We start from the raw sequence: 16,721 nt of genomic DNA, 5'->3' as shown, positions 1-16,721 counted from the left end.
GGAAAAATGTCTGAGCCCGGGTTCGAACCGGGGACCTCTAGTGTGTGAGACTAGCGTGATAACCAACTACACCACCCAGACATGATTCTGAATATGTCTTGATGTATGGTAATTTTTACATAACCAGAATAATATTTCTGTTTTTCATCAATATAATAAGAAAAAAATTAAAATAACAATTACTTCTTTAATCTCATTATAGTTATTGTATAAATGAACATCTTTTAAAATACTAGTCGTCGTCATCGTCACACTTGGTCATCGCGAGCATATAAAAAGAATCATAATGTGAGAAGAAGAGAAAAAAATAATTGTGAAAAAAAAATAAAAATGGTGTGATGGAAAAAGAAAGAAAGAAGTCCATAAAAACAAAGAATTGTGGAGTGGGGGCGAGAGAAAAAAATAAATTATAATTGTGAATTTATCAAAAATATTAGAATTAGTGCTATGGCCAAAATTTTGTTAAAGGAGTGAATGAATTAAAGGGTAATTTGAATATTTAAAAATTTATATGACAAAAGATTTTTTTTCTATAGTAGTATATACATAATGTATCTTTTGTAAGCTTAAAATCACCAATTATTTTTGTTCTTAATTTTTCTTTTTCTCTCTGTGAGGGGTAAAAATCAAAACAAGGTGGATTTTGTGTAACCTAAAACTACTCCACTTGTTTCAACTAAAACTCAAACACACCCTAAAGCCTTACAAATACTTTTTCAAATTTAATAATCAAATTAAGCCCAAGACAAAATCAAATACTATGTTTGGATTAATGTTTTGGAAGTTTTTATTTTGGTATTTTGGAGATAGAGAGAGAAAAATAGAGATAAGTAAGTATGTGTTTTGAGATAGATGGTATGTTTGGATTTGTGTTTTGATATAATATAAAATAATGTAAAATAAGTGGTGTAGGTTTGATGTTGGGATTTTTGAAACAGAAGTTACTGTTCATTGTCAAATCATGTCTTTTAATATATATATTTAGTAATATATATGTGTATGTATATATAGTATTTTGTTTGTTAGTAAAATATAATATATATATATTTATGTTAAGAGAAGAATAAAAAATAAAAAAAAAATTAAATTACAATTGCACACCTAGTGGAGGTGTGCAAAACACAAAAACAAACAAGGTCTCCTATGTTTTGGCCCATCTCTAAAATGGGCCAAAACACAAAATCAAATATTGTGAAAGAGTCTGATCCATTCGTTTAGCCCAACATACTCAAATTGTACTAGTTTAAAGCATACTCAATAGATAACAAAGACATTAGACCAACCAACTCAATCCTACTACCCTGCTAATAGGGCAATGCCCCAAATCTTATTCTATACATCATTGGCTATATCCCCATAAAAAGGCACCAGCAAAGATATTCCAGGCATTTGAATCCGTTTGATGGAAACAATATGTAACTAACCCTCTATATTCTTGGTTGACTTGGCATGGTTTCACTCGTATTCAAGTACTCCACTTCACTTGCATAACTTATTTCACCTCAAACTCGTTCAAATTAAAGCATTAAAAGACAAATCCATACTTAAATCCATTTATTGAGTCCCAAACATACCACAAGTATGAGGGGTTAGGCTAGGCTGTCGGTGTACTTCAACTGATTGTCGTGCCTAATTAAAAATTACTATCATGAAATAGTGGGATTGGCATAATATATTACTTGTTAATGTTTAATTAGCATATATATATATATCTCACAACCCATATCTTTTATCAAGTTTGTACAAAATTATTAGTTAGATCATCACTATCACAACAAAATATTGAAATAATTTAAACAAATAGAACATAAATTAGGAGGATAAATATAGTTATGGGAAGAAATAAACGTTTTTGTGATGGCGTGTGTTTAAAAAAAAAAGGTAATATTTTAGAATATGAATGAGTGGAAAATAGGGCGTTATTAATGATGAGGAGTTTTGTGGTGAAATGAAATAATAGAGAAGGAGGGTTAGTGTTATGGATAAAGGGCCCATATGAAACCAAGTCCACAAGTAATAAGCCCATGCTGATGATGAATTCAATTGCTGCTGCGTCTCGGACTCCATAGCCTTAGCATTAGCATTAGCATTGTTGTTTTCAAACGAAGAATCAAACACAAACCATACGTATATACCATTTCTCAACCTTTATAAATTTCTTGCACCTAAAAATACTCAAACTTTTTCCTCCCTCATTATCATTATTATTATTATTATTATTATTAAACTAATAATAAAAACCCCTTTCATTTATATCCATACTCATCTCTCCACATCATTATTATTCTAATAAGAGATTTTAACCCCACAAGAATTATTATTATTATTATTAAATTATTATTATTCAGTGAAAAAGTAAAAACTCCAACAGAACAGCCCAAGGCCAAGGCGAAGCCAAGAGAGAGAGAAAATAGCTCAAATCAGCGGCCAACTCACCTAACCCTTCTTTTCCTTTTTCTGCTTGATTTCAGCTGAGATTTCGTTTCGATAATCCAAGATTTTCCAATGGCTCAAGCCATGAGGAGGTACTATGTGGTAGGAGATTATATGGTCGGGAAGCAAATCGGGGCTGGCTCATTCTCGACGGTGTGGCATGCGCGCCACCGCGTCCACGGCACAGAAGTTGCGATTAAGGAAATCGTCACCACTCGATTGAATCCCAAGTTGCAGGAGAGCCTCAAGTCTGAGATTTTTATTCTTAAGAGAATCAATCACCCTAATATTATCCGCTTGCACGACATGATCGAGGTCAGCTCTTGTATCTTTAGGCCTCGTCTCCTTGATTCCAATTCCTATTTGGAATTAGAGGATGTGAAGTGAGGAAAGTTACTAGTTTATTGTTTGATTTATTCTTTTGTTGTTTTAGCTCTTTGGAGTGATGGAATCTGGAGTAGATGAGTGTCTCGCTGTTTGTTTTCGTCGTTGTGGCTTTTTAAGTATAAAGCAGTGTGGTTGTGGGAATACCTGGGTTACCAAATTGTATAAGTTTCTTCCCCGTTTGGATGGGGATTTGGGGTTGTGTGTGCATTGTGTTTCGGTGCAATATGCTTAAGTTGCTTTCTTTTTTTGGGTTCCCTGGAGGCATTAGTGTTGCATGGGTGGATTGATAACACAGGTTAGAGTATAAGAATGGAGGAGGACTAGATGAAACTGAAGTGCGGCTATAATTTAATTGGAACAACTAGGCCTGGATTGCCATTGTCAACCATGAGCAACCATTACCTGCATTGTTCACTGCATGTGTTAAAGGAAAATGTTGACTAGTGTGGTTCTAAAAGTGCATAATGAACCAATAATGTATTCCTTTTTATAGGTTAGATGATACACTTGACTTTCATTGGACTGAAAACAAATTTTATTGCGTATGGCTTTAGGAACCTGGAAAGATATACATTGTTCTGGAGTACTGCAAAGGCGGTGACCTTTCAATGTATATTCAACAACGGCAAGGAAAAATCCCTGAAGCAACTGCAAAGCACTTTATGCAGCAATTAGGTATTCTTTTTTAGTTTGTTCTCTGTTGCTCTGTATTCTGTTTGATTTCTAGAATAATTAGCGTGCCATATTTTATGCCCTTGCAGCGGAGGGTCTCAAAGTTCTTCGTGAAAACAACCTTATACACCGAGATTTGAAGCCCCAGGTTAGCATTAATAGCCAATCTTCTCCTAATTCTTTCTTTAGGTTGGTTTTGTTGTCTCAAGCATGGTAGCCTACACTAATAACACTTATAATTAGAGATCTTAGGGGAAGTAACTATATGATGAAGGAATCCCCACTGCATAAGTAGTATAAGTTGTTCATAATGTCAGCTTCTGAATACTCTATGTTCTTGCAGTAATAAGCTAAATATTATTGTTGAGGAGGTTATTGATCATTGTTACTTCTCCTATGACTCCATTGTTCCTTCACCAGTTTTTTATATGTGCTAAAATAGTCATCTTGTTGAAATATTCTTATGTATCTCATCCCTGGAACAGAATCTACTCCTTTCTGCAAATAATGATAACAGCGTCCTGAAGATTGCTGACTTTGGCTTTGCAAGGTATTGCTACGATTTCTAGAAGACTTGCTTTTCTGGCTCCAGCAGCTGCTTCCTTGATATGTTCTGGGAGGAAATTGTGCATGTCTGTTAGTGCGAACTTTGTGATAATGTTGTATGGGTGCTCATTACGTGCTTTCTGTCTGACTTGACTAAAATTGCCTGCTTCTCGCACTTTACTGTTGCCAAAGTGTTCACCCCAAGAATATTTTGACCTTATGCTGATTTTGCATTTGGCCACAGAACATCTAGTTCTCAAAGAAACGGATGATTCACTGTAAAGTTCTTTATTCTATTTCGGCTAGTCTACTCTACAGACATAAGTGTTCCTTTTGCTTTGACCAAGAAATATCACATCTTCAGGCTTGGACGTAACTGAATTACCGATTGCTTAGGATTGAGCATGAATTTCACAATATAATGCATTAGATATTGCTGTTACTTTGAATTTGACATTCTAAACAGTCTCATAGTTTTACCACGTTTTTTGAACTATCCTTTTGAGTTTGGGATTTCTTTAGCTCTTGTGTTTTTATACTCAAAATTTTTTTGGAAGTATTAATCTTTGATTTCTGGTTTATTCGATTCTTCATGAAATGCAATTGTAGTTTTAAATAGTTAAAGAATATAATGTGATATGTAAAGAAAAAGAAACAGCATATTGGGAGAAAAATTGAAGTTATAACTTAAAAAGGGGAGAAAGGTGGGAATAGTGGGACATATTGAAACTTATGAAGGGGATACGTTGTGACTAAATTTCTGCAAGGACAGCAGTTGGCCTGTCGTGAATGATCAGAGTGCAGATGTCTTAAGAATATCAGTCATGTTGGAATCTGTTGATATACATAGACATGTCTTCTGTATAAAGGCTGAAACTTACAGTTCTGAAAGTTATTTTTCTTATGGCAGATCATTACAACCTAGAGGGCTTGCGGAAACCTTATGTGGTTCACCATTGTACATGGCTCCAGAAATAATGCAGCTCCAGAAGTATGATGCGAAGGTGACATTCACTTACATATTCACCGAGTCCCACACATAAATCCTGTATTAACTTTGAGCTGATAACACAGGCAGATCTCTGGAGCGTTGGCGCAATTCTTTTTCAACTTGTCACTGGGAAAACCCCATTTACAGGAAGTAATCAGATACAGGTGTCCTCTTGTTAATCTCTTCATGCAATCAAGAGTTTTCTTGTGAGGTGATCGTTGTTTCCTAAACCCTCTGCTGAATTTATTTGCAGCTTCTACAAAATATCATGAAGTCAGTTGAGTTGCAATTTCCACCAGAGGCGAAGGATTTGAGTCCTCACTGCCTAGATTTGTGTAGGAAACTGCTGCGTCGCAATCCAGGTACTCCTCATGTACTTGACTAATCTTGAAATTTTTGGTTCCTTTTGTTCATCTTATCTAATGTATTATTTATTACTGTTTGCACAGTCGAGCGGTTGACATTTGAAGAATTCTTCAACCATCCATATATTTCTGACAGACAGCCAGAGGAATCGTACAGGCAGATAAGGTTTAGATATATCCGTTATCTAGGGAATACAAGCCTTTTTCTAAGTTCTGATAGAGGTGGACTTCTTCTTTGTGAACAGGAATAGGCAACCACAAAGAGTATCAAATGATTTCCCATTTTCTGAGAGGAATGCAGAAGAAAGTCCCCAGGAAGATTGCTTACCATTTAGTCTAGATTACGATTCCAGCGGACCTGATGGCAGTCCATCATTTCGGAGGAGGTCCACCATGAGATCCATGCATGGATTTTCTCTGGACTCAAAACCTGATAGGAGGGATATTTTTAATCTTGCAAACAGACCAGATTCTTCAAAGTATAGTAGCATCCCATGTAAAACAGAAATTATCGGGTCAGGTCTTGGCAGCCGCCAACTTTCAGAAGGAAACCTGAAAGAATCTCTTAAAACCACAGGCCTCGGATCACCAGATAGGCGTCCAAAAGGTGCTTAATTATTTAATCGTCTGCCCTCCATTTTTAGTGTAGAGCATCAATATGCAGGTGTTCTTGCTTAAAGGTGCTTAATTATTTTCTTTGTCTAATGTGCATCAATTTCACAGTTGTGGATTCTCTGGAGTCGATCGACCAGGATTATGTAATTGTGTCAGGTCCTCCACTAGACATATCTTCTTCAACACGTGCATCTAAGCCAAGCCAGTTTCCCCCTAAAATTGGTAGTCCGCCTGTTGACTCTAGAAATACAAATGCAACAAGTGATCCCGTGCCAATAATTGGAGGAGCATCTGGTAGGGTTTGTTACACTGGGAATGTGGAGAGTCGCTTATCTACCCCTAGGACGTCACAAGGGTCAATGGATGTAGCTAACACATTCGAGCAGCCATCAACTGACTGCATGATGCGGATCAAGTCACTGCAGCATTGTGCATCTTCTATTACTGAATTAGTGAATGAAAAGGTAACTTGCAGCTGTTTGTCATAGCAGATGTTACTGAAAGTTGAACCAATAAACTTTTGGAAACAATAGTAGTATTTCTGATTTAGATATTGAAACTGAATAAGAATTCTGAAGAAGAAGTACAGGAAAGGTTGGTGGTGGGGTTCATTTATCACCTGTTATATTTGAGTATAATATGATGCTCCATTTTTTCTCTTCATGTTGTAGTCGCAGCATCCAGCTAAATTCTAGACATATTGATATTAGTTTGAAAATTAATTGGCCATTGCAAATGAAGGTGTTCGATAGTTAACCAAGCAAATGCTCGTCACCAGAACAAATCCTTATTTTTAAGTGCCATTAGGGCAATCTGTGGATGGTGGTGTGGTTTAATAGATCTTCCTTGTAAAATCTCTTTTTTCGACCGATGCCATCTATGCTAAATGATTATAAAAAGCTTAAGGTCCATGCAGTGTTGATTTCAAGGAATACTTTTGCAGACCTTTTTGGCAGGCTGCGGACGGTGGTGTAAAAATGAGCTAATCAAGGCCATGGTGTCCTTCCATCATCTTTCTTTTTAAAAAACTTTTGTGTCAATTGAGCATCAATTCCTCAATAATAGAAAGCATAGTCTAGTTGTAGTTCCCTGCATGCATTAACATTGAGAAATCTTGTTTGTACTGTCCGCTTCTTTTTGCATTGTCTGTTCATTTAGCTGTCTTATGTTTTTATCATGATATAAAACCAATCAGTATAACTTTCGTTTGCTAGATGGAGGGAGAAAAGCAACTAGAAGCATTTTCATTGCAGCTTGTCATTCTTGCTATATGGAAGCAAGCGTTGGATATTTGTCATACACATGCTGCATCAGCTATTGAAGGAAGCTCAAGCCTAGAGACTACAAGATCGAGAGAAGTCTCTAAGGTTCAACAGAGTCCAGATGACCAAGAGTGTCACAGTATTGACAACACTCAGGGGCCACAGCATGTCTGTTCAGAGATAGAGAGAGCATTTCTTCATGAAGTTGGGAACGCTGAGGAACTTGCTAAAGTGATAGAACCAGGTATCATTTTGTGATGACTTCTGACACCTACATTCATCTACTTCTTTTAATCAATATAGCCCCGGCTTTAGATATGCTCCGACTTTTGTTTTGGATTATGTAAACCTGTCTCTTCAAATGCAACTTCAGATTTCCTGCCATGTATCAATTGCTTTCTAACCCCAGAAGAACGCCTAAAAAAAAGGAAAAAATGACAGAAAGAGTAGATTGAAAGGACAGAAGGAAAGAAGGTGTCAAGAAGATCATCCTCTCTTAATCTTGCTACTATATTGTGCACCCACATGCTGGATATAGGTTCATAGATGTGGCTTTCTCTTTGATCAGAATCAAGAAATACTACAGTTGATGTCTGTTTATATATATGTGTCTCTGTGTGTATGCATATATCCACATTCTAAAGGACGGTACATGTGGTAGCAAACTGTGCAACGGCATTTATGCAAGTTTCCCGAATGCAGGTAACATGGAGATGCCAGATGCAATGGAGCTGATATATCAGTCTGCCCTTGCATTGGGCAGACGTGGAGCGGTAAGTATATGTTTATTTATTTTGCGAGGTTCCATAGAAAATGGGTATTTCATTCTCTCTATTATGATGATTAGTTTCAGAGATCCAATCAAAATATGTAATTCTTATAGCAAAACTAGATTATCTTTATAATGTTGTTAGGTTTTTGTTGAAGAGGAGTACGAGATGTACTTCAGGTAGCAGGTTCCCCCTGAATAATATCATGAGTTATGAATCTCGTTGTGTCTGTGTCTGTTACAGCTCCAAAATATCAATCAAGAACCAGAAAGGAAGTTGTAGAAATTCTTTAATCTTCAAATCTGAATTTTTTATGTAATCTTACTGTGAATTTTTTCCAGGTTGAGGAATACATGGGTGATATTGAAAATGCTGTGCTTTCATATTCAAAAGCAGTGCGTTTATTACGATTTATTCTAGTGGAAGCACCATCTCTTATTCTGAATCCTCCATTTTCCCTCACAAACTCAGACCGATATCGCATTAAGAATTACATTGATGTCCTCAGTAACAGGCAAAGCATTTCGCAGTCTCAAAGAATGGCACTATTCAAGGTTGAGGATCGACCGTGTGTTTCATGAAAATGGTGATGGTACATGATGCTTCATTGTGTAAAATTTGTGTACAGTGATTCTTGGTTGGGAATGAATAATATTTCTTTCTGTTTTTTCTCCTTCATTGTGGGCATGGGGGCGTGTTAATCTTCAAATGTAATTAAAGATCAGATGTTAATATTAATTCCATAGCTATAATGATTTGTCCAATCCAAGTGACGAATCTTGTAAACAAATGATTCCTATGTTTCGACTTTCTGCTGTAATTTTATACATAATCTACCAAGAATTTCATCTCAAACAACCTTAGAAAGCGTGGACCTTGAGCAGGAAAAAGCACAGATCATAAACAAAATAATGGTTGCTTTCGGATTTATTTTTTCAGAACATTCTCTGGCTTTCCTAATACATGGAAATCTGATGAATATTTACGTTGATAACCTGGAAGGAAATATAATTAGAACTGATTGCTTTCGGGTGGCAATGTTTGTTTGTCAGAAATGCTTGATGTAGGTGAATGATTTGTTTCCTCAGCATTTTATGCGCACATTGATTTTTTAGTAGAAGAAACTCACAGCTTGGCTCTTTAGCAATAAAATAACTTGGTAGTATATTATCCATTTATCACGATCTAATCCTTTGCATTTTCTGTGGCTGGGAGGGGAATATATTAAGCACACAATGCTTTTCGGATATTATGATTGATTGATGATACCATATTCATGTCATGCTATATAAAATTATTTGCACATGTCCTTCAACTGGGACAATCAGTCAAGATTCTTAGTAATCAGAGATATTTGATAAGTTTTTGGAGAATCAATCATTTAAACGAGTTGCCATATTCATTGATTTTATGTTAAGTTGATTGAGCTTAATGTGCCATTTGCTGATAGATCCCTTTTTCTCTTTAGGCAAAATCCAGTGAAGTTCACATATTCCCTTTGCTTTAGCTGTTAGGGTTCACCTGGATCATTGCAATCAAAGGACTCCCTATAATTTAAGCATCAAGTTTCTTATTACTGGCATGTTTAGTCAGTAAATGCTGCGCCTTCTAATTTTATTGTCCAAAACAAACAGAAGATATCTTAGTTACTTTTGTAAGCTCTTTCATTTATCGAGCTCCAACATCTCTGAATTTGATGCATGAGACATAGCTGCAATCTGAACAAGGCTTAAAAGGCTATATACTTACTGTTATGAAACTGTTGATATAGGAAAAACACGAGTGTCCTTGCTTGTATTAAGTTCTTGTTTGTGTGTCTTTATGACATGGAACAAAGTTCCTGGAACTATGAAGTACGCTGATGGCTGAAGTGTGTAAATGCAAATTGGTATCATGGCCTATAAGTTTTTAACTAATGAACCTGAAACTGACGATGGTTCATAAATTGAATTTCTCAGGCGAGTACATATGACTGAATGAAGCCAAATTATAGTTAACCATCCTCCATGGTATTTTGTCATAAGTTCGTTTTGTGTTTGTTTAGTTCTTGGCTCTTTATCTCGCACATTATCATCAAGAATTATCATCACAGAACCTTAATAAGTTTCTCATCAGGACACTCAGCACAAACTATAATACAACTGCTTTCTGATTGCACGCAGTTCAGACAAATTATGTGTCAGAGGCACCATGTGATTGGCCAAGGCATGGAATCTGGCACCTTCACTGGTTGAAGATGATGAAATTCTTCTGTCGCAAGATAGGAAAGACTTATCTGAGATCAAGAAGTAGCAGTTCCACAAAAACCTGCCATGATAGTGGTTCTCTACTTATCGCTCATTGGGATTTATCAATTTCAAGAGAGATTTTAACTTGCCAAACTGTAGGAAACATGTGATACATATTTGTCAAGTGATGAAAAAGCCTTGAAAAGGAGGAACTGCACCTAGCTTGGTATTTAGATTTGTAATGTTTTTTATGACAATGAAATCCGGTACGAGCATGCTTTGATGGATACTGTCTGCTCTTCAAACTAAATGTACTTCTGGAACAATCCTTTACATGCTCCTTAAACAGAACCATCTTTTTAAGTGATAAAAGAGAAAATAAAGGTTACCTTCAGGAGTAGATATCTGAAGGTTTCTTGTTTTTGCTGGTTGTGAAGATGGGATAATCTGCAGCCCGAGGACTAGATGAAACGATGAATCAGTAATCATCCAAACCTCAGGATGCAGATTACCTGATCCGCACACCTATATCGTTTGAGGAGCAGAATGAGAAAGACGAAAACAGAGAGAGACTTTAGAGACAGTTTCATGCAGAAGGGAGTGATGATCCCTATGCATGGGGGAGAGGAGAATATATAGTGCCGAAAGAAAGCATCGATATTAAATTCCCAAGCAGGATTTGGGGTGGGATAAAGAAAACTAAAGCCTGCAATCATCTTTGATTCTGTTCCCTCCTAACCAATCATAAGAAGGGAACCTTTCCTTTATCAGAAAATGATGTCTTCTTCCTTGACTGCTTTCTGAACAGGACCAGAAAATATCCCCACCTGAAAAGGAGAAAAAATAGCATCAAATCATAATTTACAGACTTGATCATCGTGAATAGCAGAAGGCTGGAAGTGATCTGTACCTTCGTTCAGGAAGCTTATCATCGTAATGCTTCAAGTGTTTTGAGCATATTTACTTTGCCTGTCTTGCCGTCATGTCGCTGGTGTTTTTAGTTTCCTAGGTAGAGTTATATTGGCGTAGTATCCATTGTGCTCCTTGAGAAGACAAATATACAAATAAAGCAGGGAAAATAATAAGACGTAGCATATTGTTTTTGCAGCAGACCTGATGCTTGTGGAAGTCCGGTAATGTGCCATTGCCTGAAAATGAAATGTGGTCCTAATATCTTTGCCTTTATGCCAGAACCACAATCTCTTGCATGGATAGATTTCATCTAAAAGATCTCTTTCCCCACATCAACTCAAAAGTTCTTGTTCTTAAGTAACTAATGCACCAGTTTATGTCAGAGGCTTCGGGAAAAACAGTAATATCCCTGAATTACAGCTGCTAGTGAGATTTGAGGGGTGATTACCAATGATCTATGCCAACCACTCTCAACCTTTTTTCTCCTTTCAGTGTCATCACAAGTGGAACATCATTCTTGTGCTTGTTCTTGGTTGCCATCTGTCATCCTCCCATCACTACCACTTACAATCTTCACCTGGACTGAAAATCCTGCTTGGTGCAAAAGCCTTGTTGGAGCATCAGTAATATGTGGGGTGTCACACAGAATCTGATCCATATTGCTATACATAAACGACTGAGATCATCCCTGAGCAGGTGAGTAAATTACAGCCGCAAGGAATGAAACACAGATTGACTGCCTTAAAGTTGATATAGAGCTAAGGAAGATCCAAGATGCCCAGGGAATATCCTGCAACAGTGGTGACTTCACAAAGATGTTTTTGGGTGAACCAAACGAACATGCATGTAGGTTGCTACCATTCACTCACAAAGCGAGGGAAAGAAAGTACTTCAAGGTGGGGAAGTTCATGTCCAAGACCAAAATTGAGTCTCTAAAGGGTTAATATTAGCATTGCCACTTTCCAAGACAAGGCCGTAAACGATACAATGAATTTTATCTTCACAATCACCCGAGTTAGCATAAAGATGTCTACCCTGATACATTTGACCTGTCATTGATCAACAGAAGGTATTTGTTTACTTTCATGCCAGTCTTTCGTTTCTTGAAACAAGGCTTAAAAGAATCACGAGTTAATGTATTATGCATTACGAGAAACCCTGATCTTTAATGTAAAATAGAAGAAGTGACTGGAACTTGAAAAACTTGTGTTGCAGATCCTGTCCGGTCTAGAATTGTATACTACATGGAAAGACCCAATCGTGGTAGGAATAATATTATCTACTGTTCTTTTCCAAATTATTGGTGAATGGAATGAACCCTTGAAGAAACAAGTAAAATAGTTTCTGGCTCCTGGTTTTCAAGAAATTTAATTAACTGTTCAACCAACACCTACATGTGAACATTAATGGCACTTGCAAGAATTCAATCTCTGCCCAGGTTAGACTTTGACGAACAAGGGATAGATATCAATCAAGCCCAGATGGGACAAGGAGTACAACGTCTTCTTGTGCCCCTTTTTCTTCAGTAAGATCGAAATTAAATGGTGCGCATGTTAGGTAACAGCATCATAACCATTTCGTAGTTTGAAACATATCCAGTTCTAGAAAGCATCCGCAATCAGTGAATCAGCAGGCAGAATATCAAGAGATCTCAGCAATTATCCGGACAAGAGAAGAAAAGAGGCAGATCACAGCTTTTCTTTGTCATCACAGACGCAGAACCAAGCACCGAGAAGACATATTCATAAAATATTCCAGCTGGATATGCCATCATACATTCCCACAAGAAGCCTTACAACCCGCCATAATGATATCGTTACCCAACTGTTAATATCCTCAGAACAATGAGAACATAATGATGTGCAGATTTAAGAAAGAAAAAAAAAAATGAAGTGAAAATTTTCTGCACCTTAGGACTGGATATTCTTGCTGATAGATTGATTATAAATACAATTTTTATCTATACAAATACTTATATATTACTGATCTCTTCCAAGAACAACAAAGCAACAGAAAAATGCTTCACCGGAGCTTGGCTCCAAAAATGATAATATCACTGTTAACAGGATTTGACATAGTGGCGCAACAACAAAATTTCATGATGATACACTCATCACTATAGTGTCCCTAATTCAGAAACTATATTAAGAAATAAGAAACTATTTTAGAAATAATACTTCAAACGGGAGACACACTATGCTATCAGTAGCCTATACACTGAAAATTGTTCTTTTGGCAGCAAGAACAAAATTTTTACTGCCGTCAAATTTTTGGAAGTACCACAGACGAAAAAGAAGCTCTGCTATTAGTGGCTGCCTCAACACATTTTAGTCAAACATATGTCCTTATTGCTTCTTTGGAGACACAGGTTGCACTCCAGAGGGGTGGCAAGAAATGCCAATTAACTAAAAGATCCATGTGACAGTAGCTTCTTCAGTGTTTCATATGTCATGAAAACAATCCCTACACTTGGAACTACCTTGTAGTATTCTGGCATAATCCCTCTATACAAACCACAGAAGCCTTCTGAACGGACAATGTGTGAAAATGTTCCAAACAACCCCGTATTATACACTCGCGCTCGACCAGCAGCACCTTCCAATTGCATTCTTCGCCTCACAAGGTCCAGGGGGAATGTTGCTGCAGTGAACAAGATATAAACAAAATAGATCATGTATTGCCTACTTTTCCTGATTGAACATCAGAAGAAATCTTCCATAACAAAACTTAAAATTATCAATCAGTGAATATGAACACATCCAGATTCCAGATTCAAGACTTGTGTGTCCAGTGTGCAATCTCATAATGACATGACCAAACAAAACAGAACCATATAATTTGTTAATGGTCGCTCTTGTTAGGTCCATCAAAGAAAGCATATGAACTATATCCACCAACCTGTTGATGATGCAATGCCAGAAAGACTGCCACAAGCAAGGCTGACCATAACTGTAGAGTCGTTGGGCCTATTGGAAACACAAAATGTGAAGGAAAATAAGCAGATGCCATTTCATTAATTACAGTCCATTAACTACAAGTTGTTCTCACCTTTGAGAATGCCAATAAGATCTCAAACTCTCATAAACCGAGAAACTAATAGCTATGCTAGGTCCAACACCCTGCAGCCAAAAGAAAAAGAATAAAATGAAATGAAAAGTACTCAAATGCAGAGCCTAAATAACAGTAACTATATACGGAGCCATAGTTTTGGAGAAAGTAACATGAAAATACCAATAATGTTGCACCCAGCCCCTTGTAGAGGCCAAAAAAACCTTCATCTCTGCAGATGGTATGAAGTGCATGCCTTATGCCGTGATAGTATATAGCATTCCTCTACAAAGTTTCAAACCAAATGAGTCAACAGAGAAAATATTGTTTCCACTCATCACTCACCAACAAAACAGTTATAGGAATTCAAAAGGCATAATATCCTGCCGAAAGATGAAAAAGACAAGTGTATACCGAAACAAAGGAGGAAAAAGGAAGAGAAATGAAATTTCAAGCTAACCAAATTCCTTCAAAAATCTAATTAGAAGGTCCAGTAATATATCCTGTAATTTTCATTGTTTCTTTTCCTAGGAGGGAATATCTGTGTTCTCTTTATTTCTTATCTATCTTTAAATTCTGCCCAAGCGGCTTGTTGTGCACGAATAGAAGTAATAGAAAACTGTATCAGCAAATTCGGTCACCAACATCCTGTTAATCCAAGCTGAGTCATGAGAATCAACTGATTGTGAACACATTCTGCTTTCTCCTTTAACAGTATAATATCCTTGTACCTGTGCCGCAAGCCGTGTCCTGACAAGATCCAATGGATATGTTGCAGAAGCTGCAGTTATTCCTGCCAAGCCACCACCTACAAAGTGCACAAAGACATCTGCACCGGGATTTCTACTACGTCCATCAAGACCAGGAATTGATTTTAATATCTGCAAAAGATTCTAACATAAGTAAAAGGGCCACATCCAAAACTCTACAAACTGCTCACTAAACATACTTTAACCACATTAAATTTGCAATGCACATCTCATAAATACTCACGCTCTTGTACTGTTCATATGCATAGAAGTTGACTGAAGAATAAGGAAGCCGATGTGCTATTGTAACCAAATTCCCTTTCCAGAAAGCTCTGAAACCTTCTTCATTGACTATGCGCGATGCCTCACGCCAGATACTAGGTTTAGTCATCAGTGCAACATCTGAGTGCATGCCTTGTACCTAAAAGAATTAAAAGCTTTCAAGTTAACAAAAACAGTAGGAAATAATATGGGAAAGAAAGATAAAACGGATAACTAGCTAACATTTAGCTGTTCAACTGCAAAAGAGAGGAGGATAGTAATATTTTAACAGACTTAGAATTTGGCACATTGGGAATTTGAACCAAGCATGGCATGCATAGAACATGGTGTTCCAAACGCAATTAAATCCCAGTATATCATCTCTAACAGAATTTATAAGGTTTACATCTGTAGTAATGTAGTGGATCTAGTGCAGAATTAATCAGAAAACAAGGCAGTCTCTTTAAAGCTTTTTAAATGCAAAAGTAGACATCAATTTCCCCAAATTACCAACAAGACCATAATCTCAGTGACAAAAACTCAAAAGATAGACACGGGAGAAAGAGATAACTAGAACGAGTTATATTCTGAGTTCTGACAGACAACACTCGCGATCTTTGCAGTAAAGTTCAAAATTTCATACAGTTAGTTTAGAGAAGAAAAAACTTTGGAGAAAAAAAAAAGCTCCTTTTCATGAAGTAAAGCGAGAACAAACAACAATTTAGTTGGATCGTCAGACATTTTTCGAAATTAATAAAACTAACAGTCAGGACGCTAAAAGTACTTAAGTAGATATTCAAATTGTCCAAGAAAAAAAGCGATGGAATTTGATTCTCTAATTTCTCCGACAAAATTCGAATTTAATATAAAAAGGGGGGGAAGATTGTCGCCAGACAGGGAGGAAGAAACAGAAGAAGAACAAGAACAAGAAGAGAAAATTAAACCTGAAAGAGAATGGTGAGTCGAGCTAGTGGGGCAGTACATGTCTTGCTGAAAGCTCCGGCAATGCCGCCGGCGAGAAGCTGTGGCACGGTGCCAATCTGCGATATCTGAGGCTGCTGCTGGGGGGGCGGCGCCTGGCGTGAGTGGTGGTGATGGAGAAACTTCCTCGTGGCAGAACCGCCTTCCACCCCCACTCTAGCTTCCATTGATTAAGGCAATAAAATTCTTGAACCAAATTTTCACTCCCTCAATTAATTATTGACAGCCAGAAATCTTGAGAAATATTACGGGGTCATAAGGGTTGGGGATATTTGTAGTGGAAATCAACAGAAGTCGTCGGCATGTAAATTGTTTCTCCGATTTTGTGGTTGGTGGGATTAGAATAAACCCTATGGAAACCCTAAAGAGGGGGAATGAAGGTTTAACGTCGCTTGATTCGGAGGAATATTACTCTTTCCTTCAAAAGTGTAATCCGACTCGGAAGGAAAATGGCGGTGTTGACTATTGTTGACAACGTGATCGACGTTTTCTTTCACCCAA

General features: G+C 37.1%; 2 protein-coding genes and 1 non-coding gene across 3 annotated transcripts; 1 reads left to right on the top strand and 2 right to left on the bottom strand.

Moving 5' to 3' along the window:
• Positions 8-81, bottom strand: TRNAV-CAC. Its single transcript has one exon. It is a non-coding gene; the product is annotated as a tRNA-Val (tRNA).
• Positions 2,354-8,884, top strand: LOC105161588 (serine/threonine-protein kinase ATG1c). The gene is made up of 13 exons (XM_011079322.2): positions 2,354-2,748; positions 3,375-3,495; positions 3,582-3,640; positions 3,978-4,042; positions 4,949-5,042; positions 5,113-5,193; positions 5,283-5,391; positions 5,479-5,560; positions 5,640-6,001; positions 6,118-6,473; positions 7,224-7,515; positions 7,974-8,044; positions 8,383-8,884. The coding sequence occupies exons 1-13, from the start codon at positions 2,506-2,508 to the stop codon at positions 8,620-8,622; spliced, it is 2,175 nt and encodes a 724-aa protein (XP_011077624.1). The 5' UTR covers positions 2,354-2,505; the 3' UTR covers positions 8,623-8,884.
• On the bottom strand, positions 13,203-16,721 carry LOC105161587 (mitochondrial substrate carrier family protein B). The gene is made up of 7 exons (XM_011079321.2): positions 16,184-16,721; positions 15,223-15,399; positions 14,961-15,110; positions 14,413-14,514; positions 14,230-14,300; positions 14,080-14,147; positions 13,203-13,821 (listed from the first exon to the last, which is right to left on the bottom strand). The coding sequence occupies exons 1-7, from the start codon at positions 16,385-16,387 to the stop codon at positions 13,583-13,585; spliced, it is 1,011 nt and encodes a 336-aa protein (XP_011077623.1). The 5' UTR covers positions 16,388-16,721; the 3' UTR covers positions 13,203-13,582.

Source organism: Sesamum indicum, linkage group LG5 (assembly GCF_000512975.1).
Source record: "Sesamum indicum cultivar Zhongzhi No. 13 linkage group LG5, S_indicum_v1.0, whole genome shotgun sequence".
Lineage (NCBI taxonomy): Eukaryota > Viridiplantae > Streptophyta > Magnoliopsida > Lamiales > Pedaliaceae > Sesamum > Sesamum indicum.
This window is presented reverse-complemented; position numbering and strand designations above follow the sequence as displayed.